Source organism: Pristiophorus japonicus, chromosome 3, assembly GCF_044704955.1.
Source record: "Pristiophorus japonicus isolate sPriJap1 chromosome 3, sPriJap1.hap1, whole genome shotgun sequence".
NCBI classification, from domain to species: Eukaryota; Metazoa; Chordata; class Chondrichthyes; family Pristiophoridae; genus Pristiophorus; species Pristiophorus japonicus.
The window spans coordinates 68,840,557-68,861,626 of record NC_091979.1 but is presented as its reverse complement, the minus strand read 5'-3'; the positions used below and the strand labels follow the sequence as shown (position 1 = coordinate 68,861,626).

Sequence of the window (21,070 nt, the reverse complement as noted above, 5' to 3'; positions counted from 1 at the left end):
CACTCCACAGGCTCTAGCACATAATCCAGGCTAACACTCGAGTGCAGTATTGAGGGAGTGTTGCACTGTTGGAGATGCTATCTTTTGAATGAACTGTTAAACTGAGATCCTGTCTGCCCTCATAGGTGGATGTAAAAGATCCCACAACCAACATAACTTAAACAGATTATCTGGTCACGATCACATTGCTGTTTGAGGGACCTTGCTATGTGCAAATTGGTTGCCATGTTTCCTACATTACAACGGTGACTATATTTAAAGTATTTCATTGGCTTTAAAGCGCTTTGGGATGTCCTGAGGTTATGAAAAGCTTTTTATGGAACTTCTGCCCTCTTTAAAAATTGCACTACCCTTTGAAATACAGCAGCACCACATTTTCCTCTTCCAGCAATAGTGGGGTCCCCTTTGCAGAGGGGAGATATAACTGGGAGCGTATACTGCATATATAATTAACCCCCAATCTGGGATAATGGTCAAGGCCCACCGGTGGAAGTCCAACACCAACCCACTTCGTGCCAAAACATTTTAACACAAATGCTAATTTATTTCCAAATTCTAAGTAACCTGTGCATTTCCAGTATTTTAGAAACTCGATCTAAAGGAATGTCGTGTAGCAGCTATGAATAGTTTAATTTGAATCCGGTGTTTAAGACCCCAACTGTCCCTCTCCCTACCACTTCAAATCGCTAACACCATCTTCACATCAACCAGGGAGTGATTACAGGTGAATGCTCAGCCATAATCAGATGCAGTGTCAAATTTCTCAAACTTCATCCAATGAGTACTCGGGTAAAGAGCTTAAATAACAAGTTAGAGCCTTGAGTCACAACCTGAGATTCCAGCATTTTCTGTTTTTATCTGAGATCACTAGAAGCAGCGAAAGGAAATGAGATTAGTTCAGAGTAGGAATCGCAGGATAGCTAAGATGAATACGTGGCTTAAGGAGTGGTGCAAGAGGGAGGGATTCAAATTCCTGGGACATTGGAACCGGTTCTGGGGGAGGTGGGACCAGTACAAACCGGACGGTCTGCACCTAAGCAGGACCGGAACCAATGTCCTAGGGGGAGTGTTTGCTCGTGCTGTTGGGGAGGGGTTAAACTAATATGGCAGGGGGATGGGAACCTATGCAGGGAGGCAGAGGGAAATAAAATGGGGGCAGAAGCAAAAGATAGAAAAGAGAATAGTAAAAGTGGAGGGTAGAGAAACCCAAGGCAAAAATCAAAAAGGGCCACATTACAGCAAAATTCTAAAGGGACAAAGAGTGTTATAAAGACAAGCCTGAAGGCTCTGTGCCTCAATGCGAGGAGTATTCGTAATAAAGTGGATGAATTAACTGCGTAAGCAGCTATTAACGATTATGATATAATTGAGATTACAGAGACATGGTTCCAGGGTGACCAAGGCTGGGAACTCAACATCCCGGAAATCAGTCTGGTGAACCTTCGCTGTAGTCCCTCAACAGCAAGAACGTCCTTCCTCAGATTAGGTGGCCAGGGGTATTGAATAGACAGAAAGGAAAAGGAGGTGGGGTAGCGCTGCTGGTTAAAGAGGAAATTAACACAATAGTAAGAAAGGACATGAGCTTGCATGATGTGGAACCTGTATGGGTAGGGCTGCGAAATACCAAAAGGCAGAAAACGCTAGTGGGAGTTGTGTACAGATCACCAAACAGTAGTAGTGAGTAGGAGATGGCATCAAACAAGAAATTAGGGATGTGTGCAATAAAGGTACAGCAGTTATCATGGGCGACTTTAATCTACATATAAGCTGGTAGCAATGCGGTGGAGGAGAATTTCCTGAAGTGTATTAGGGATGGCTTTCTAAACCAATATGTCGAGGAACCAACTAGAGAGCTGGCCATCCTAGACTGGTTGTTGTGTAATGAGAGAGGACTAATTAGCAATCTTGTGCGAGGCTTCCTGGAGAAGAGTGACCATAATATGGTAGAATTCATTATTAAGATGGAGAGTGACAGTGAAATTCAGAGACGAGTGTCCTGAACTTAAGGAAAGGTAACTTCGATAGTATGAGATGTGAATTGGCTAGGATAGACTAGAAAATGATACTTAAAGGGTTGACAGTGGATAGGCAATGGCAGACATTTATAGATTACATGGATAAACTTCAACAATTGTACATCCCTGTCTGGAGTAAAAAATAAAAAGGGGAAGGTAGCTCAACCGTGGCTAACAAGGGAAATTAGGAATAGTGTTAAATCCAAGGAAGACGCATATAAATTGGCAAGAAAAAGCAGCAAACCTGAGGACTGGGAGAAATTTAGAATTCAGCAGTGGACGACAAAGGGTCTAATTAGGAGAGGGAAAATAAAGTATGAGAGGAAGCTTGCTGGGAACATAAAAACTGACTGCAAAAGCTTCTGTAGATATGTGAAGAGAAAAAGATTAGTGAAGACCCAACGTAGGTGCTTTGCAGTCAGAATCAGGTGAGTTTATAATGGGGAACAAACAAATCGCAGACCAATTGAACAAATACATTGGATCTGTCTTCACTAAGGAAGACACAAATAACCTTCCGGAAATACTAGAGGTTTGAGGGTCTAGCGAAAAGGAGGAACTGAAGGAAATCCTTATTAGTCAGGAAATTGTGTTAGGGAAATTGATGGGATTGAAGGCCGATAAATCCCCAGGGCCTGATAGGCTGCATCCCAGAGTACTTAAGGAAGTGGCCCTAGAAATAGTGAATGCATTGGTGATCATTTTCCAACATTCTATTTATTCTGGATCAGTTCCTATGGATTGGAGAGTAGCTAATGTAACACCACTTTTTAAAACAGGAGGAAAAGAGAAAACAGAATTATAGTCCGGTTAGCCTGACATCGGTGGTGGGGAAAATGTTGGAATCAATTATTAAAGATGAAGGAGTGTTTGCTAGTGCTGTTGGGGAGGAGTTAAACTAATATGGCAGGAGGATGGGAACCAATGCTGGGAGACAGAGGGAAACAAAAAGGAGATAAAGGCAAAAGACAAAGGAGATGAGGAAAAAGTGGAGGGCAGAGAAACCCAAGGCAAAGAACAAAAAGGGCCACTGTACAGCAAAATTCTAAAAGGACAAAGGGTGTTAAAAAAACAAGCCTGAAGGCTTTGTGTCTTAATTCAAGGAGTATCCGTAATAAGGTGGATGAATTAACTGTGCAAATAGATGTTAACAAATATGATGTGATTGGGATTACGGAGACGTGGCTCCAGGATGATCAGGGCTGGGAACTCAACATCCAGGGGTATTCAACATTCAGGAAGGATAGAATAAAAGGAAAAGGAGGTGGGGTAGCATTGCTGGTTAAGGAGGAGATTAATGCAATAGTTAGGAAGGACATTAGCTTGGATGATGTGGAATCTATATGGGTAGAGCTGCAGAACACTAAAGGGCAAAAAACGTTAGTGGGAGTTGTGTACAGACCTCCAAACAGTAGTAGTGATGTTGGGGAGGGCATCAAACAGGAAATTAGGGGTGCATGCAATAAAGGTGCAGCAGTTATAATGGGTGACTTTAATATATGCACATCGATTGGGCTAACCAAACTGGAAGCAATACGGTGGAGGAGGATTTCCTGGAGTGCATAAGGGATGGTTTTCTCGACCAATATGTCGAGGAACCAACTAGGAGGGAGGCCATCTTAGACTGGGTGTTGTGTAATGAGAGAGGATTAATTAGCAATCTCATTGTGCGAGGCCCCTTGTGGAAGAGTGACCATAATATGGTAGAATTCTGTATTAGGATGGAGAATGAAACAGTTAATTCAGAGACCATGGTCCAGAACTTAAAGAAGAGTAACTTTGAAGGTATGAGGCGTGAATTAGCTAGGATAGATTGGCGAATGATACTTAAGGGGTTGACTGTGGATGGGCAATGGCAGACATTTAGAGACCGCATGGATGAACTACAACAATTGTACATTCCTGTCTGGCGTAAAAATAAAAAAGAGAAGGTGGCTCAACCGTGGCTATCAAGGGAAATCAGGGATAGTATTAAAGCCAAGGAATTGGCCAGAAATAGCAGCGAACCCGCAGACTAGGAGAAATTTAGAACTCAGCAGAGGAGGACAAAGGGTTTGATTAGGGCAGGGAAAATGGAGTACGAGAAGAAGCTTGCAGGGAACATTAAGACGGATTGCAAAAGTTTCTATAGATATGTAAAGAGAAAAAGGTTAGTAAAGACAAACGTAGGTCCCCTGCAGTCAGAATCAGGGGAAGTCATAACGGGGAACAAAGAAATGGCAGACCAATTGAACAAGTACTTTGGTTCGGTATTCACTAAGGAGGACACTAACAACCTTCCGGATATAAAAGGGGTCAGAGGGTCTAGTAAGGAGGAGGAACTGAGGGCAATCTTCATCAGTCAGGAAATTGTGTTGGGGAAATTGATGGGATTGAAGGCCGATAAATCCCCAGGGCCTGATGGACTGCATCCCAGAGTACTTAAGGAGGTGGCCTTGGATATAGCGGATGCATTGACAGTCATTTTCCAACATTCCATTGACTCTGGATCAGTTCCTATGGAGTGGAGAGTAGCCAATGTAACCCCACTTTTTAAAAAAGGAGGGAGAGAGAAAACAGAGAATTATAGACCGGTCAGCCTGACATCGGTAGTGGGTAAGATGATGGAATCAATTATTAAGGATGTCATAGCAGCGCATTTGGAAAAAGGTGACATGATAGGTCCAAGTCAGCATGGATTTGTGAAAGGGAAATCATGCTTGACAAATCTTCTGGAATTTTTTGAGGATGTTTCCAGTAGAGTGGACAAGGGAGAACCAGTTGATGTGGTATATTTGGACTTTCAGAAGGCTTTCGACAAGGTCCCACACAAGAGATTAATGTGCAAAGTTAAAGCACATGGGATTGGGGGTAGTGTGCTGACATGGATTGAGAACTGGTTGTCAGACAGGAAGCAAAGAGTAGGAGTAAATGGGTACTTTTCAGAATGGCAGGCGGTGACTAGTGGGGTCCCGCAAGGTTCTGTGCTGGGGCCCCAGCTGTTTACACTGTACATTAATGATTTAGACGAGGGGATTAAATGTAGTATCTCCAAATTTGCGGATGACACTAAGTTGGATGGCAGTGTGAGCTGCGAGGAGGATGCTATGAGGCTGCAGAGCGACTTAGATAGGTTAGGTGAGTGGGCAAATGCATGGCAGATGAAGTATAATGTGGATAAATGTGAGGTTATCCACTTTAGTGGTAAAAACAGAGAGACAGACTATTATCTGAATGGTGACAGATTAGGAAAAGGGGAGCTGCAACGAGACCTGAGTGTCATGGTACATTAGTCATTGAAGGTTGGCATGCAGGTACAGCAGGCGGTTAAGAAAGCAAATGGCATGTTGGCCTTCATAGCGAGGGGATTTGAGTACAGGGGCAGGGAGGTGTTGCTACAGTTGTACAGGGCCTTGGTGAGGCCACACCTGGAGTATTGTGTACAGTTTTGGTCTCCTAACCTGAGGAAGGACATTCTTGCTATTGAGGGAGTGCAGCGAAGGTTCACCAGACTGATTCCCGGGATGGCGGGACTGACCTATCAAGAAAGACTGGATCAACTGGGCTTGTACTCACTGGAGTTCAGAAGAATGAGAGGGGACCTCATAGAAACGTTTAAAATTCTGATGGGTTCTGACAGGTTAGATGCAGGAAGAATGTTCCCAATGTTGGGGAAGTCCAGAACCAGGGGTCACAGTCTAAGGATAAGGGGTAAACCATTTAGGACCGAGATGTGGAGAAACTTCTTCACCCAGAGAGTGGTGAACCTGTGGAATTCTCTACCACAGAAAGTTGTTGAGGCCAATTCACTATATATTCAAAAAGGAGTTAGATGTAGTCCTTACAACTCGGGAGATTAAGGGATATGGTGAAAAAGCAGGAATGGGGTACTGAAGTTGCATGTTCAGCCATGAACTCACTGAATGGCGGTGCAGGCTAGAAGGGCCGAATGGCCTACTCCTGCACCTATTTTCTATGTTTCTATGTTTCTAAATAGCATTTGGAAAGCAGTGACAGGATCGGCCCAAGCCAGCATGGATTTATGAAAGGGAAATCATGCTTGACAAATCTTCTAGAATTTTTTGAGGATGTAACTAGTAGAGTGGACAAGGGAGAACCAGTGGATGTGGTGTATTTGGACTTTCAAAAGGCTTTTGACAAGGTCCCACACAAGAGATTAGCGTGTAAAATTAAAGCACATGGTAATGGGGGTAATATATTGATGTGGATAGAGAACTGGTTGGCAGACAGGAAGCAGAGAGTCGGAATAAACGGGTCCTTTTCAGAATGGCAGGCAGTGACCAATCGGCTGCCGCAGGGTTCAGTGCTGGGACCCCAGCTAGTTACAATATATATCAATGATTTAGATGAAGGAATTGAATGTAATATCTCCAAGTTTGCAGATGACACTAAGCTGGGTGGCGGTGTGAGTTGTGAGGAGGATGCTAAAAGACTGCAGGGTGACTTTGGACAGGTGACTTGAGTGGGCAAATGCTTGGCAGATGCAGTCTAATGTGGCTAAATGTGAGATTATCCACTTTGGTGACAAAAACAGGAAGACAGAATATTATCTGAATGGTGACATATTAGGAAAAGTGGAGGTGTAATGAGACCTGGGGGTCATGGTACATCAGTCATTGAAATTTAGCATGCAGGTACAGCAGGCAGTGAGGAAGGCAAATGGCATGTTGGCCTTCATAGCTATAGGATTTGAATTTTGGAGCAGGGAGGTCTTACTGCAATTGTACAGAGCCTTGGTGAGGCCACACCTGGAATATTGTGTTCAGTTTTGGTCTGCTAATCTGAGGAAGGACGTTCTTGCTGTTGAGGGAGTACAGCGAAGGTTCACCAGATTGATTTCCGGGATAGCAGGACTGATCTATGAGGAGAGACTGGATCAACTGGGCTTGTATCCACTGGAGTTTAGAAGAATGAGAGTGGATCTCATAGAAACATGTAAAATTCTGACGGGATTGGACAGGTTAGAGGCAGGAAGAATGTTCCTGTTGCTGGGGAGTTCCAGAATCAGGGGGGTCACAGTCTAAGAATAAGGGGTAAGCCATTTAGGACTGAGATGAGGAGAAACTTCTTCACTCAGGGAGTGGTTAACCTGTGGATTTCTCTACTGCAGAAAGTTGTTGAGGCCAGTTTGTTAGATATATTCAAAAGGGAGTTAGATATGGCCCTTACGGCCAAAGGGATCAAGAGGTATGGAGAGAAAGCAGGAAAGAGGTACTGAGGTTGAATGATCAGCCATGATCTTATTGAATGGCGGTGCAGGCTCAAAGGGCCGAATGGCCTACTCCTGCACCTAATTTCTATGTTTCAGGTTTCCTGATATTTAAAAGGCCAGTAAGAGATTTCCTATACATATAAATCATCAAATGATTTGTTCTCTCTTCACCTGCTCAAATGGCAGTTTGCCTTGTATGTGTCGTTTCCTGCCCAGTGTGCATGAATTCAAGCTTTAGGATTGCCCATAATTATGTCAGGTTTATTGAGACACCATAAAAAGGTATACATTCATCCACCTTCCTCCAAATGTTTAGGCTCTGGACATTGAATTCCAAAGCTCAAACAATTTGCTGAATATGCTGATTTTTGTGTTGAATGAGAAGGCCGGAAATGGCTTTCCCACTGGACCAGCCATGATCAGTGTAATTAACCAGAAATGGAAGTAGCCTGACAGGATACTGGGAATGCCTAGATTTCACAAATGTGCTAGCTCCCTAAAATGCACCATGACGAACAAATTCCAATCATGACCTCATTATCCACAAGATAACTTCCATAAGATATCTGGTACCTCTCACTGCCAAAGGTAAGAACATTGAGATAGCCGTCAGCAGGATCTTTATGCTGTCTCAATGTGTAGGTGTATATGTAATTAATCAACAAATGCTACCAAATCTCTAAGCAAGTTACTGGATGGCATCTTCCAAGAACTTAAGCATTAGATGCGGCAACAACAACTTGTATTTATATAGTGCCTTTAATGTAGTGAAACGACCCTAGATGCTTCACAGGAGTATAATGAGAAAACAATTTGGCATCGAGCCACATAAGTAGAAAGGAGCATCTTGAAGGAAGAAAAAGGCAGAGAGGTTTCGGCAGGGAGTTAAGGAGCTTGGGGCCTAGGCAACAGAAGGCAAAGCCACCAATGATTGAGCAATTATAATCAGGGATGCTCAAGAGGGCAGAATTAGAGGAGCACAGACATCTTGGGGGGAGGGGGGGGCGGTGTTTTGGGGCTGGAGGAGATTATAGAGTTAGGGAGGGGCGAGGCCATGGAGGGATTTGAAAATAAGGATGAGAATTTTGAAATCGAGGCGTTGCTTAGCAGGAAGCCAATGTAGGTCAGCGAGCACAGGGGTGATGGGTGTGCGAGACTTGGTGCTGGTTAGGACATGGGCAGCCAAGTTTTAGATCACCTCTAGTTTACGTAGGGTAGAATGTGGGAGACCAGCCAGGAGTGCATTGGAATAGTCAAGTCTAGAGGTAACAAAGATATCAATGAGGGCTTCAGCAGCAAATGAGCTGAGGTAAGGGCGGAGACGGGCGATGTTATGGAGGTGGAAATTGGCAGTCTTAGTTATGCTGTGGATATGTGGTTGAAAGCTCATTTCAGGGTCAAATGTGACACCAAGGATGCAAACAGCCTGATTCAGCCTTAGACCAAAGTTGGGAACAGGGATGGAGTCAGTGGCTAGGGATCGGGAGTTTGTGGTGGGAACCGAAAACAATATTCAATTGGAGAAAATTTCTGCTCATCCACAACTGGATGTCGGACAAGCAGTCTGACAATTTAGAGACCGTGGGTCAAGAGGAGTAGTATTGAGGTAGAGCTGGGTGTCATCAGCATACATGTGGAAATTGACACTGTTTTCAGATGATGTCGCCAAGGGGCAACATGTAGATGAAAAACAGGAGGAGACCAAGGAGAGATTCTTGGGGACACCAGAGGTAAAGATGCGAGGGCAGGAAGAGAAGCCGTTGCAGGTGATTCTCTGGCTACGGTTAGATAGGTAAGAATGGAACCAGGCAAGTGCAGTCCCACCCAGCTAGATGACAGTGGAGATGCATTAGAGAAGGATAGAGTGGTCAACCATGTCAAAGGTTGCAGACAAGTCAAGAAGGATGAGGAGGGATAATTTGCCTTTGTCACAGTCAGAAAGAATGTCGTTTGTGACTTTGATAAGAGCCGTTTTGGTACTGTGGCAATCAATCCGGATTGGAGGGATTCAAACATGGAATTGCGGGAAAGATGGGCACAGTTTTGGGAGGCAACAACACGTTCAAGGACTTGAGAGGAAAGGGAGGTTGGAGATGGGACGATAGTTTGCAAGGGCGGAAGGGTGGAGGATTGTTTTTTTGAGGAGAGGGGTGATGCCAGCAGATTTAAGGGAGAGGGGGACAGTACCAGAAAAAGAAGTTGGGTGGTCAGCAGTTTGGTGCGAATAGGGTCAAGGGAGCAGGAAGTGAGTCTCATGGACAGAATAAGCTCAAAGGTCATGAGGGGAGATCGAAGAGAAGCTGGCGAAAGTTGAGAGGTCAGGGTTAGGGGAGGAGGGATCCTTAAAGGAAGTTTGGCCCGGTGAGCTGGGGAAAGGAAGGGAAGAAGCAGAGGCGGCCGAACAGATGGTCTCAGAGACAAAGAAGTCCATGAAATCCTCACACTTATTGTCGGAGGTGAGGGTGGAGAATGGGGAGAGGGGATAACAAAGGTGGTTTACAGTGGAGAATAGAAGCCGGGGTTTATCTTTACATTCCAGAATGATTCAGGAATAATGAGCAATTAAGGCAGACGAGAACAGGACCCGATAGTGCTTTATGTGGTCCAGTCTGATCTGGCAGTGAATGGCTAAACCAGTTGTGCGCCAGATCTGTTCAAGTCTGCTTCCCTTGGACTTAAAGGGAGCGAAGATCAGGGCTGTACCAGAGGGAACGGCCAGGGCGAGAGTGAATAATTGTTTTAATAGGTGGTGGTGAGGGTGTGATTGACCAGATCGGTAGCTGCAGAAATGTCATGATGAATGGAGGGCCAAAGGCTGGACAGTTAGGAGTTCATAAGTGCAGTTGTCAGAGAGTCGAAAGAGAGTTTTTTCCAGGGGCGGACACAAAAGGAAGTAAGGTTGGGGGCGGGGGGTGGCGATGGAGAGGGGATGAGAGCGATACGAGTACGTGGCTCTAAAATAGCCTTAACTGTGATTGACACAATGGGAGTAGCGAGACCACAAGAGATGGCAAGGTCAAGAGGGTGGCCATGAATATTGGTTGGTGAGTTTATTACTGCATATTATCTGCATATTTGCTACTTTCCTGCATTTTGCTACCTTCAAAGACCTTTGTTCTAGTAAAGCACATTGCAGCAGCAATTTCCATAAGTAGGAATCTTTTAGCTTTGTCAGTGAACTTCAGAGACGGATACAAAATGTAACTGGTGAGATTCCCTGTTGTGTAAATTTTGTATTCAAGGTTAAGTTGTATCAAACATTTTCCACTTTTGTGCCCAATTTAGCAAGCACTCCAGGTGTTAGCTGAGGATAGAGCTCCGTCTACACTGTCAAAATGATTCAATTTAACCTTCATCACAAGAGCAACTCCGACTGCACAAGTGTGATAATTATATTTTTGATACCAGCCATCACTTTAGTCGCTGAGTGAGATTGCCACTTAATGATCAATTACGGAAAGAACTGTACGTGGGCTTGCCAACGAGAAGTTCCAAGTCCAGTGAGGTCACTTTGGGAACAATTTAAAATAAACAATAATGGGCCCAAGTTTCGGCCTCAGTTGCTCCTGATTTTTTGGAGCAACTGGTGTAGAACGGAATATCTTAGAAATTCAAATTCTCGGCATTTAGTTTGCTCCAGTTCTAGTCAGTTAGAACAGTTTCACTTTGGAACAGAATTTTTTTTTTCAAAAGGGGGCGTGTCCAGCCACTTACACCTATTTTCAAAGTTTCGGCAGTGAAAACTTACTCCAAACTAACTTAGAATGGAGTAAGTGAAGATTTTTGTACGCTCGAAAAAACCTTGTCTACACTTTAGAAAATCAGGCGTAGGTTAAAAATCAGGTGTAGGGAATGGGGGGGGGGGCTGGGTTTAAAGGGAAGTTTACAAACATTAAACACTTCAGTTTTACAAATAAAGAGCCATCATCAATAATAAATGATAAAAACATCAATAAATCAACCAATAAATCAATCAAAAAAAATTAATAAGAAATATACTTTTTTTAAATCAATAAATAAAACATTTTCTACTTACCAACTGCAGCACCAGGAGCCCTCCAACAGCGTGCTGGGGACCCCCCCCCCCCCCCCCCCCCCCCCAGTGTGTGTCTGTCAGTGTCTCTATCTCTCTGTCTGTGTGTGTCTCTCACACTCTGTCTGTCAGTGTCTGTGTTTCTGACAGCGAGGGGAGGAGGGGGGGGGCAAGATGGTAGAGAAGGGGGGAGGAGGAGGGGAAGTGGGGGGAGAAGGAGATGGGGGGAGGAGGAGAAGGAGAAGGGGGAAGGGGAAAGGGGGGAGAAGGAGAAGGGGAAAGGGGGGGAGAGGAGAAGGGGAAAGGGGGGAGAGGAGAAGGGGAAAGGGGGGGAGAGGAGAAGGGGAAAGGGGGGGAGAAGAGAAGGGGAAAGGGGGGGAGAAGAGAAGGGGAAAGGGGGGGAGAAGAGAAGGGGAAAAAGGAGGGGGGTCGGGTTGGTTCGGGGGGGAGGGAGCGCGGGTCGGGTCGGGAGGGACAGAGGGAGGTCGGGTCGGTTCGTGTCGGGGGCGGGGGGAGGGAGGTCAGGTTGTTCGGGTGCGGTCCGGGTGCTGGGGGGGGGGAGGGAGGGAGGGAGAGGGAGGTCAGGTCGGGTGGGGTGGGAAGCGCGGGTCGGGTCCAGTCCGGTCCGGGGGTGGGGGAGGGGGAAGCGGGAGTCAGGTCGGGAGGAAGCAGGAGCTGGGCGTGGGAGGCAGCCTTATGCACGCAGCCCCAGTGAGGCCATTTGGCCAGGGCTAGGGGCTGCGTGCTTCGGGCCCCTCCCACACAGTTTTGGGCGCCTGGAGCTAGTGCGCATGTGCAGAGGTCCTGGCACTGTTTTCAACGCAGGGACCTAGCTCCGCCCCCTACAGCTCATGCTGCGCCGCGCCCGGCTCAAGAGGACCAGCAGGGAGCCGGAGAATACGGAAGTTTTTTTTAGGCGCACTTTGTGGCGCGAAAAACGGGTGTCCAGGTTGGGGCTGCGCCGTTCTAGGCGCGGCCCGAAACTTGGGCCCATAATGTGCATTGTCCCTAAGTCTATAAGAACATAAGAACATAAGAATTAGGAACAGAAGTAGGCCATCTAGCCCCTCGAGTCTGCTCTGCCATTCAATAAGATCATGGCTGATCTGGTCATGGACTCAGCTCCACTTACCTGCCCTCTCCCCGTAACCCTATGCACCCCAGTCTCTACACAGTTATTGTCCCATTTTGCATTCTCTCGTGAAACAAACTTGTTATAACTACCACCAAAAGTTCATGCCAATCACTTCCTTGTAGAGTTGATCATACATCGGCTGTGAAAATGCTATCACGTTATTCCTCGCTGCCAAATGTGAAGGCATCCAATAGCAATGCCATAACCTAGCCTAAAGGCAATTCATGTTCACATAATTAGCAGCTGCCATGTTGCCTATCAAAACTAGTACAGAACGATCATACAGTAATTGGAAATAAAGGTTCGGAAAATAAGAATCTAAATGGTGTGGAGAAGCAAAGGGATCTATGGGGGTACACACTCACAAATCATTAAAAGTAGAAATGCAAGTTAACAAGCCCATAAAAAATGCAAACAAAGCACTAGGGTTAATTTCTAAAAAAAATAGCATTTAAAAGCAGGAAAATTATGTTAAAATTGTATAGAATCTTGGTTAGACCACACTTGGAGTATTGTGTGCAGTTCTGGTCTCCATATTACAAAAATGACACACAGGCACTGGAGAAGGTGCATGCAAAATTTACAAACATGATACCAGAACGATGAGAGAACAACAGGAAGAACTGAACAGGCTGGGGCTCTTTGCTCTAGAAAAGAGATGTCTGAGTGGTGACACATAGGGATCTTTAAAAATATGAAGGGGTCTGATAGGGAAGATGTTTTCATTTGTGGGAGAGTCCAAAAGTAGGGCCCATAAATATAATATAGTCACTAATAAAATCCAATAAATAATTCAGGAGAAACCTCTTTACCCAGAGAGTGGTTAGAATGTGGAACATACTACTGCAGGGTAGTTAAGGAGAATTGCATAGATGCTTTTAAGGGGAAGCTAGATAAATACATGAGGGAGAAAGGAATAGGATTATGGTGATAAGGTGAGATGAAATAGGATGGGCTGAAGTTTATGTGGATCATAAACACCAGCATAGACCAGCTTGGCTGAATGGCCTATTTCTGTGCTGTAAATTCTATGTAATTATATAGTGCCTTTCATGACTGTAGGACATCCCAGAGTGCTTTACAGCCAATGAAGTACTTTTGAACTGCAAACACTTTTAATTTCAGAAGCACAACAAGTTTTCACAAAGAACAATCAGATAATGACCAGATAATGTTTTAGTGATATTGGTTGAGGCATAAATATTGGCCAGATCGCTGGGGAAAACTTCCTGGCTCTTTGTTGAATAATTACATGGGATCTTTTACATTCACTAAAGAGGGCAGACAATGCCTCGGTTTAACATGTCATCCAATGGACGGTACCTCTGACAGTGCAGCACTCCCTGAATACTGCACTGATCAGTGTCAGTCTAGATTATGTGCTCTAGTTTCTGGAGTTGAACTTGAACCCACAACCTTCTGACTCAGAGGTGAGAGATTTACCACTGAGCCAAGGCTAACACAAACTCATCTGACTGTCTTGAGTCCTTAAAAAAGTGTGATGTCAACTTTCCTGATGGTATTCAACATCCAACAGCTATCAGCAGCAGCAGAACTGCATCTTCTCTATTCAACTAAAACAGATTCAAGCTAGTGTGTTGGACAGTTATGCCATCAGACTATTTTGTTTACTTTTGTATCATTTTTCAAAAAAAACTTAAGAAAAATAATTTGTGCTGTCTTCTACCCAATCTCTTTATAAAATGATATCCTCAAGAAAAGTGAAGCTTACTTTATCCCATATGCAAGAATGATCATTCCGATGAGAATTCCTATGGTGCCATCCAAATACCAAACACCAGGATTATTATTGAAGACTTCTGCACTGATCAGTATAGAAAATCCCATGATGCCTCCAACTAAGGAGTTAAAACCTGCAAGACAAAAAGACAGAATTGGAACAGTGAATCTCCACGGTTGGAGAACTGCCAGATGATAAATTGTTACAAAATGAAGTGTGTTTCATAGATTGGCTCTCTGACCAATTGGTTTTAAATGAGTTTTAAATCAATTGGCAGGATTTACTGCTGGATCTTCCATCCAGAAGTAAATTAAGATGAGATGGGAATACACTGTTCAACAGCAATTAATACTTTAAAGAATGTATTTTAGAATACAAAAGAAAAAGTGTCTGAAAAGTAACTTAAATTTAATATAAATTTGATGAATTATATAGAGCCAAATAAAAATTGTTTAATATAAAAAAAAAACTCCTGAAAGTAAAGTTGCGCAATTCTTGTCGGGGATATGGGAAAGAGCAGGGAAGTAGGTTTAACTGGTTTGCTCTTCGAAAGAGTCGGCATAGACTCGATGGGCCGCATGGCCTCCTGTGCTGTACTATTCTATGATTGTACGATTCTAGCGTTGTAAGTCAACAATGCACATAAGATTTAAATTATGCAGATTCATTAACCAGTATAAAATGGTAATCAGTTCAAATGTATCCTGAGATACAGAATGTTCTTCCAGTTGCAAATGTTTTTTTTGCTTAAACCAACCATATTATATATGCAAAATAATATTCTATAGATATAGTTCTATTAACTCAATCTAGAATAAATGTAGTAAATTTACATAAGATTTTTAATACATTAATTTATTTTTACCTTACATCAGCCAAATTGATCCAAATGAAGTTGGTGTTGGGGATGGGGCCGAGTGACCAGTGAAAGGGGGAGAGAAGATAAGCGATAGGGTAGTTTAGCTAAGAGAATGAAACATAACTACACATGCTCTATTGGAACTTTTTTAGACTAACTAATAAACCCTACAGATAAGAGAACAGTAACCTAGAGATTCCACACAAAGTAAACGTTCCTCCCTATCGGATATAAAATGACCAACTTTTAGAAACGGCAGCTTTTCTAGAAACCATAACAACTTTATTATTCTTAAAAGTTTCCCCTTTCTAAACATGCACAACCGAAATAACCTCCTTTTATCCCATTGGTACCTATGTGCCTTTGTTCTTGAATTGTCAACATTTCTGACTGCCAACTCAGGTTAAGTTGAGAGATGAGAAAATTTAGCATACTGCCTGACCCAAAGTGACCTTCCTTCAAAACATCCTTTCTATTAGCAAGATTACTTTGTTCCACCTCCACAACATTGTCCACCTCTCCCACTGCTGGAAGCTAGTCCATATCTTTTATTACCTCAAGGATCCATATTTTCTAAATTTCTCTTTGCAGAACCCCCTCATCCCACCTCTCAACTCAACTCAACTCAAACACATCACAGCCCATGATACCATCCTTTACTTCCTTAGTTAACCATGGATGGTTCTCCCTTCTCTTAAAGTCTTTCCTTCTCACTGGAATATAATTTTGTTGAGAGTTATGAAGTATCTCCTTAAATATCTACCACTGTTTATCAATCGTCTTACACTTTAATCTATTTTCCCAGTCCACTTTAGCCAAATCTGTCCTCATATTCCTTCATTTAAAGATCTGGACACTGGTTTGAGATCCAACTTTCTCACCCTCCAACTGAATTTGAAATTCATGCTATGATCACTCTTTCCTGGAGGATCCTTTACTATGAGATCATTTATTAATCCTGTCTCATTACACAGTACCAGATCTAAGATAGCCTGCTCCCTAGTTGGTTCCACAATGTACTGTTCAAGGAAACCATCTTGGATACAATCTATGGACTCTTCCTCAAGGCTATCTTGGCCAATTTGATTTGTCCAATCAATATGAAGATTAAAATCGCCAATGATTATTGCCTTACCTTTCTTACAAGCTGCAATTATTTATTTATTTATACTTCATCCAACAGTGTAGCTACTGTTAGGGGATCTATAGACTATGCCCACCAGTGACTTCTTCCTCTTATTATTTCTTAACTCCACCCAAACTGATTCTACATCTTGATCTTCTGAGCCAATATCATTTCTCACTACTGCATTGATCTCATTCTTTATTAATAAAGCTACCCCACCTCCTTTTCCTTTTTGTCCATCCTTCCAAATTGTCAAATACCCCTGAATATTCAGTTCCAAATCTTGGTCACCTTGCAACCATGTCTCTGTAATGGCTATCAGATCATACCCATTTATATCTATTTGTGCCATCAACTCATCTATCTTGTTACGAAAGCTGCATGCATTCAGATAAAGAGCTGTTAATTTTTTCTTTTTACTATTTTTCCTTGCTTTGACCCCACTTTCTGATACACTTTTATTTTTGTATATTCTGTCCCTTCCTGTCACACTCTGGTTATCATTTCCCCCACCGCTACCCTGCTCTATTGCCTTATCCTTGCTCTTGGACTTTTTAAATTTTCGCTCACCTGAATGCTCCCCTCCACCCCCCTCCCCCCCCCCCCCCCCACATACTATTTAGTTTAAAGCCCTCTCTAGTTTAAAGTCCTAGTTATTCGATTTGCCAGAGCACTAGTCCCAGCATGGTTCAAGTGGAGCCCGTTCCAACGGAACAGCTCCCTCTTACTCCAATACTGGTACCAGTGCCCCATAAACCGAAACCCATTTCTCCCACACCAGTCTTTGAGCCACGTGTTTATCTCTCTGATCTTATTTACCCTATGCAAATGTGCTCGTGGCTCAGGTAATAATCCAGAGATTATTACCTTTCTGGTTCTATTTTTTCATTTAGTCCCCAGCTGCTCAAACTCCCTCAGCAGAACCTCTTTCTTTGTTCTATCTATGTCATGGGTACTCCACGTGTGGTATCACGAAGGCTCTGCACAATTGTAGCAAGACATCCTTAAACTTATACTCCAACACCCTTGCAATAAAGGACAACATGCCATTTGCCTTCCTTATTGCTTGCTGTACTTGCATGCTAGCTTTCTGTGTTTCATGTACAAGGACACCAAAATCTCTCTGAACACCAACATTTAAAAGTTTCTCAGCATTTAAAAACAATTCTGTTCTTCTATTCATCCTACCAAAGTGAATAACCTTACATTTCCCTTTGAAGACACTTTGTGTTCTCCTCACAGCTTATGTCCCATCTAGCTTTGTATCGTCAGAAAACTTGGATACATTACACTCGGTCCCTTTATCTAGATCATTAATATAGATTGTAAATAGCTGAGGCCCCAACACCGAGCCTTGCGGCACCCCACTAGTTACAGCCTGCCAACCTGAAAAAGACCAGTTTATCCCTACTCTCTGTTTCCTGTTTGATAACTAATCCTCTATCCATGCTAATACATTACCTCCAAACCCATGACAGGGAGTTGGATAAATATCTGAAGGGAAAACAATTGCCATACTATGGGGAAAGGGCAGGGAATGAGACAAGCTGAGAGTCAGCACGGGCACGACGGGCCGAATGGCCTTCTTCCGTGCTATGATCCCTTATCTTGTGTAATAACCTTTTATGTGGCACCTTATCGAACGCCTTTTGGAAATCCAAATATACTACATCCACTTGTTTCCCCTGCTAGTTACATCCTCAAAAAACTCTAATTTGTCAAACACGGTTTCCCTTTCATAAAACCATGTTGACTCTGCCTGATCATGTTATGATTTTCTAAGTGCCCTGATACCACTTCCTCAACAATGGATTCTAACAATTTCCCGACAACTGATGTTAGGCTAACTGGCCTGTAGTTCCCTGTTTTCTCTCTCCCTTCTTTCTTGAATAGCGGTGTTACATTTGCTACGCACTTTCCAATCCACTGGGACATTTCTAGAATCTAGGGAATTTTGGAAGATCAAAACCAATGCATCCGCTATCTCTGCAGCCAACTCTTTTAGAATCCGAGGATGTAGGCCGTCAGGTCTGGTGGATTTGTCGGCTTTTAGTCCCATTATTTTCTCTAGTACTTTTTCTCTACATATATTAATTACATTAAGTTCCTCACCCTCATTAGACCCTTGGTTCTCTACCATTTTAGGTATGTTTTTTGCATCTTCTACTGTGAAGACAGATACAAAATATTTGTTTAATGTTTCTGCCATTTCCTTATGCCCCATAATAATTTCTCCTGCCTCAGCCTCTGAGGGACCAATGTTTACTTTTGCTACTCTCTTCCTTTTTACATACATGTAGAAGCTCTTACAATCTGTTTTTATATTTCTTGCTAGTTTTCTCTCAGTCTTTTTTTTCCCTTTTTATAAATTTTTTGGTCATCCTTTACTGGTTTCTGAAACTCTCCCAATCCTCAGAATAGCAATTCTTCACAACATTATAAGCTTCTTCTTTCAATCTAATGCTATCCTTAACTTATTTAGTTAGCTACAGATGGATCACTTTTCCTGTGTAGTTTATGTTTCTCAATGGAATGTATTTTTGTTGGGAATTATGAAATATTTTATTATATGCTAGCCAATCTACTGCCATACCTTGTAATCTATTTTTCCAAATGACCTTAGCCAACTCACCCTTCATACCTATGTGATTGGCTTTATTTAAGTTTAGGGGCTCAATTTTCTCCAAAGCTTTTTTTTTGCCTTCTTGAAGAGTTACGCTCGATTTTTGGGGGCCCAAGTACACCAAAAAAAATGTTCTAAGTTTCCCCGTTGGATTTCTTCATTTTGGCGTGGCCTAACCTACCCTTTAGTTTTGGGGGTGGAGCCTTGATCTGCGCCAAAAAGATCAGGCTGCCATGGTAACCAGGGACACAATGAGAACTGAGGCTGCAAAGTGAAGCATACAGCCAGCTCCCAACACATTTCTCTCTCTCTCTCTCTCTCTCTCTCTCTCTCTCTCACTCACAGCCTTCCTGTGTGTGTGAACCGGGGACCAAGAATGGGACCAGACAGCCTTTGGGTGGGGTTGGAGGTAAATTGCTGCTATGTGTTTTTCAATTCTTTTAGTGTGTGTCCGGGCACCTGCTGCGCCGATTTCCTTACTTGTGCCAATTTATTTAACTCTCCACTTTCTGGAGAGGCCACATACGCTGGCCTAAGCAGAACTGGAGCAACTCTCAGCTGGCCAAACTGCAATAAATGACCAGAATGTGTGCGGGTGGCTGGTTACGCCCCCTTTGGATGAAAAAAAAACTGACCTAAAAAACTCGTAACTAACTGAGTTACATTTGTGCAAATTGATTGAGGAAACTCTGGTTTTTCAACTGAGGCCAAAAAGAGCAGGCTACACCAAAAAAAATGGCGAAAATCACTGGGGAAAATTGAGCCCTAAGACTCCAGTTTCAGATTTAGGTAAGTCACTCTCAAACGTAATGTGAAATTCTATCATATTATGATCACTCTGCCCCAGGTGATCCATTACTATGACATTGCTAATTAACCCTGTCTCATAAACATAACATAACATAAAAAATAGGTGCAGGAGTAGGCCATTCGGCCCTTCTAGCCTGCACCGCTATTTAATGAGTTCATGGCTGAACATGCAATTTCAGTACCCCATTCCTGCTTTCTCACCATACCCATTGATCCCCCAAGTAGTAAGGACTACATCTAACTCCTTTTTGAATATATTTAGTGAATTGGCCTCAACAACTTTCTGTGGTAGAGAATTCCACAGGTTCACCACTCTCTGGGTGAAGAAGTTTCTCCTCATCTCAGTCCTAAATGGCTTACCCCTTATCCTTAGACTGTGACCCCTGGTTCTGGACTTCCCCAAAATTGGGAACATTCTTCCTGCATCTAACCTGTCTAAACCCGTCAGAATTTTAAACGTTTCTATGAGATCCCCTCTCATTCTTCTGAACTCCAGTGAATACAAGCCCAGTTGATCCAGTCTTTCTTGATATGTCAGTCCCGCCATCCCAGGAATCAGTCTGGTGAACCTTCGCTGCACTCCCTCAAAAGCAAGAATGTCCTTCCTCAAGTTAGGAGACTAAAACTGTACACAATACTCCAGGTGTGGCCTCACCAAGGCCCTGTACAACTATAATAACACCTCCCCCCTGCCCCTGTACTCAAATCCCCTCGCTATGAAGGCCAACATGCCATTTGCTTTCTTAACCGCCTGCTGTACCTGCATGCCAACCTTCAATGACTGATGTACCATGACACCCAGGTCTCGTTGCACCTCCCCTTTTCCTAATCTATCACCATTCAGATAATAGTCTGTCTCTCTGTTTTTAACCACCAAAGTGGATAACCTCACATTTATCCACATTATACTTCATCTGCCATTCATTTTCCCACTCACCTAACCTATCCAAGTCACTCTGCAGCCTCATAGCATCCTCCTCGCAGCTCACACTGCCACCCAACTTAGTGTCATCTGCAAATTTGGAGATATTACATTTAATCCCCTCGTCTAAATCATAATGTACAATGTAAACAGCTGGGGCCCCAGCACAGAAGCTTGCGGTACCCCACTAGTCACTGCCTGCCATTCTGAAAAGTACCCATTTACTCCTACTCTTTGCTTCCTGTCTGCCAACCAGTTCTCAATCCACGTCAGCACACTACCCCCAATCCCATGTGCTTTAACTTTTCACATTAATCTCTTGTGTGGGACCTTGTTGAAAGCTTTCTGAAAGTCCAAATATACCACATCAACTGGTTCTCCCTTGTCCACTCTACTGGAAACATCATCAAAAAATTCCGGAAGATTTGTCAAGCATGATTTCCCTTTCACAAATCCATGCTGACTTGGACCTATCATGTCACCTCTTTCCAAATGCGCTGCTATGACATCCTTAATAATTGATTCCATCATTTTACCCACTACCGATGTCAGGCTGACCAGTCTATAATTCCCTGTTTTCTCTCTCCCTCCTTT

The 21,070-nt window shown here is 43.3% G+C and overlaps 1 protein-coding gene across 3 annotated transcripts in view; it reads right to left on the bottom strand.

The window, feature by feature from the left end:
- The window catches only part of tmem163a (transmembrane protein 163a), a 324,264-nt gene that overhangs the window by 10,979 nt on the left and 292,215 nt on the right, over positions 1-21,070 (bottom strand). For all 3 annotated transcript variants that reach the window (XR_011592649.1, XR_011592650.1, XM_070875430.1), the window contains exon 7: positions 14,128-14,269. Coding sequence is in view for 1 of the 3 variants with exons in the window: in XM_070875430.1 (XP_070731531.1) it covers positions 14,128-14,269 (142 nt within the window). In the remaining 2 variants the exon portion in view is untranslated. The remainder of the gene's footprint in view (positions 1-14,127; positions 14,270-21,070) is intronic.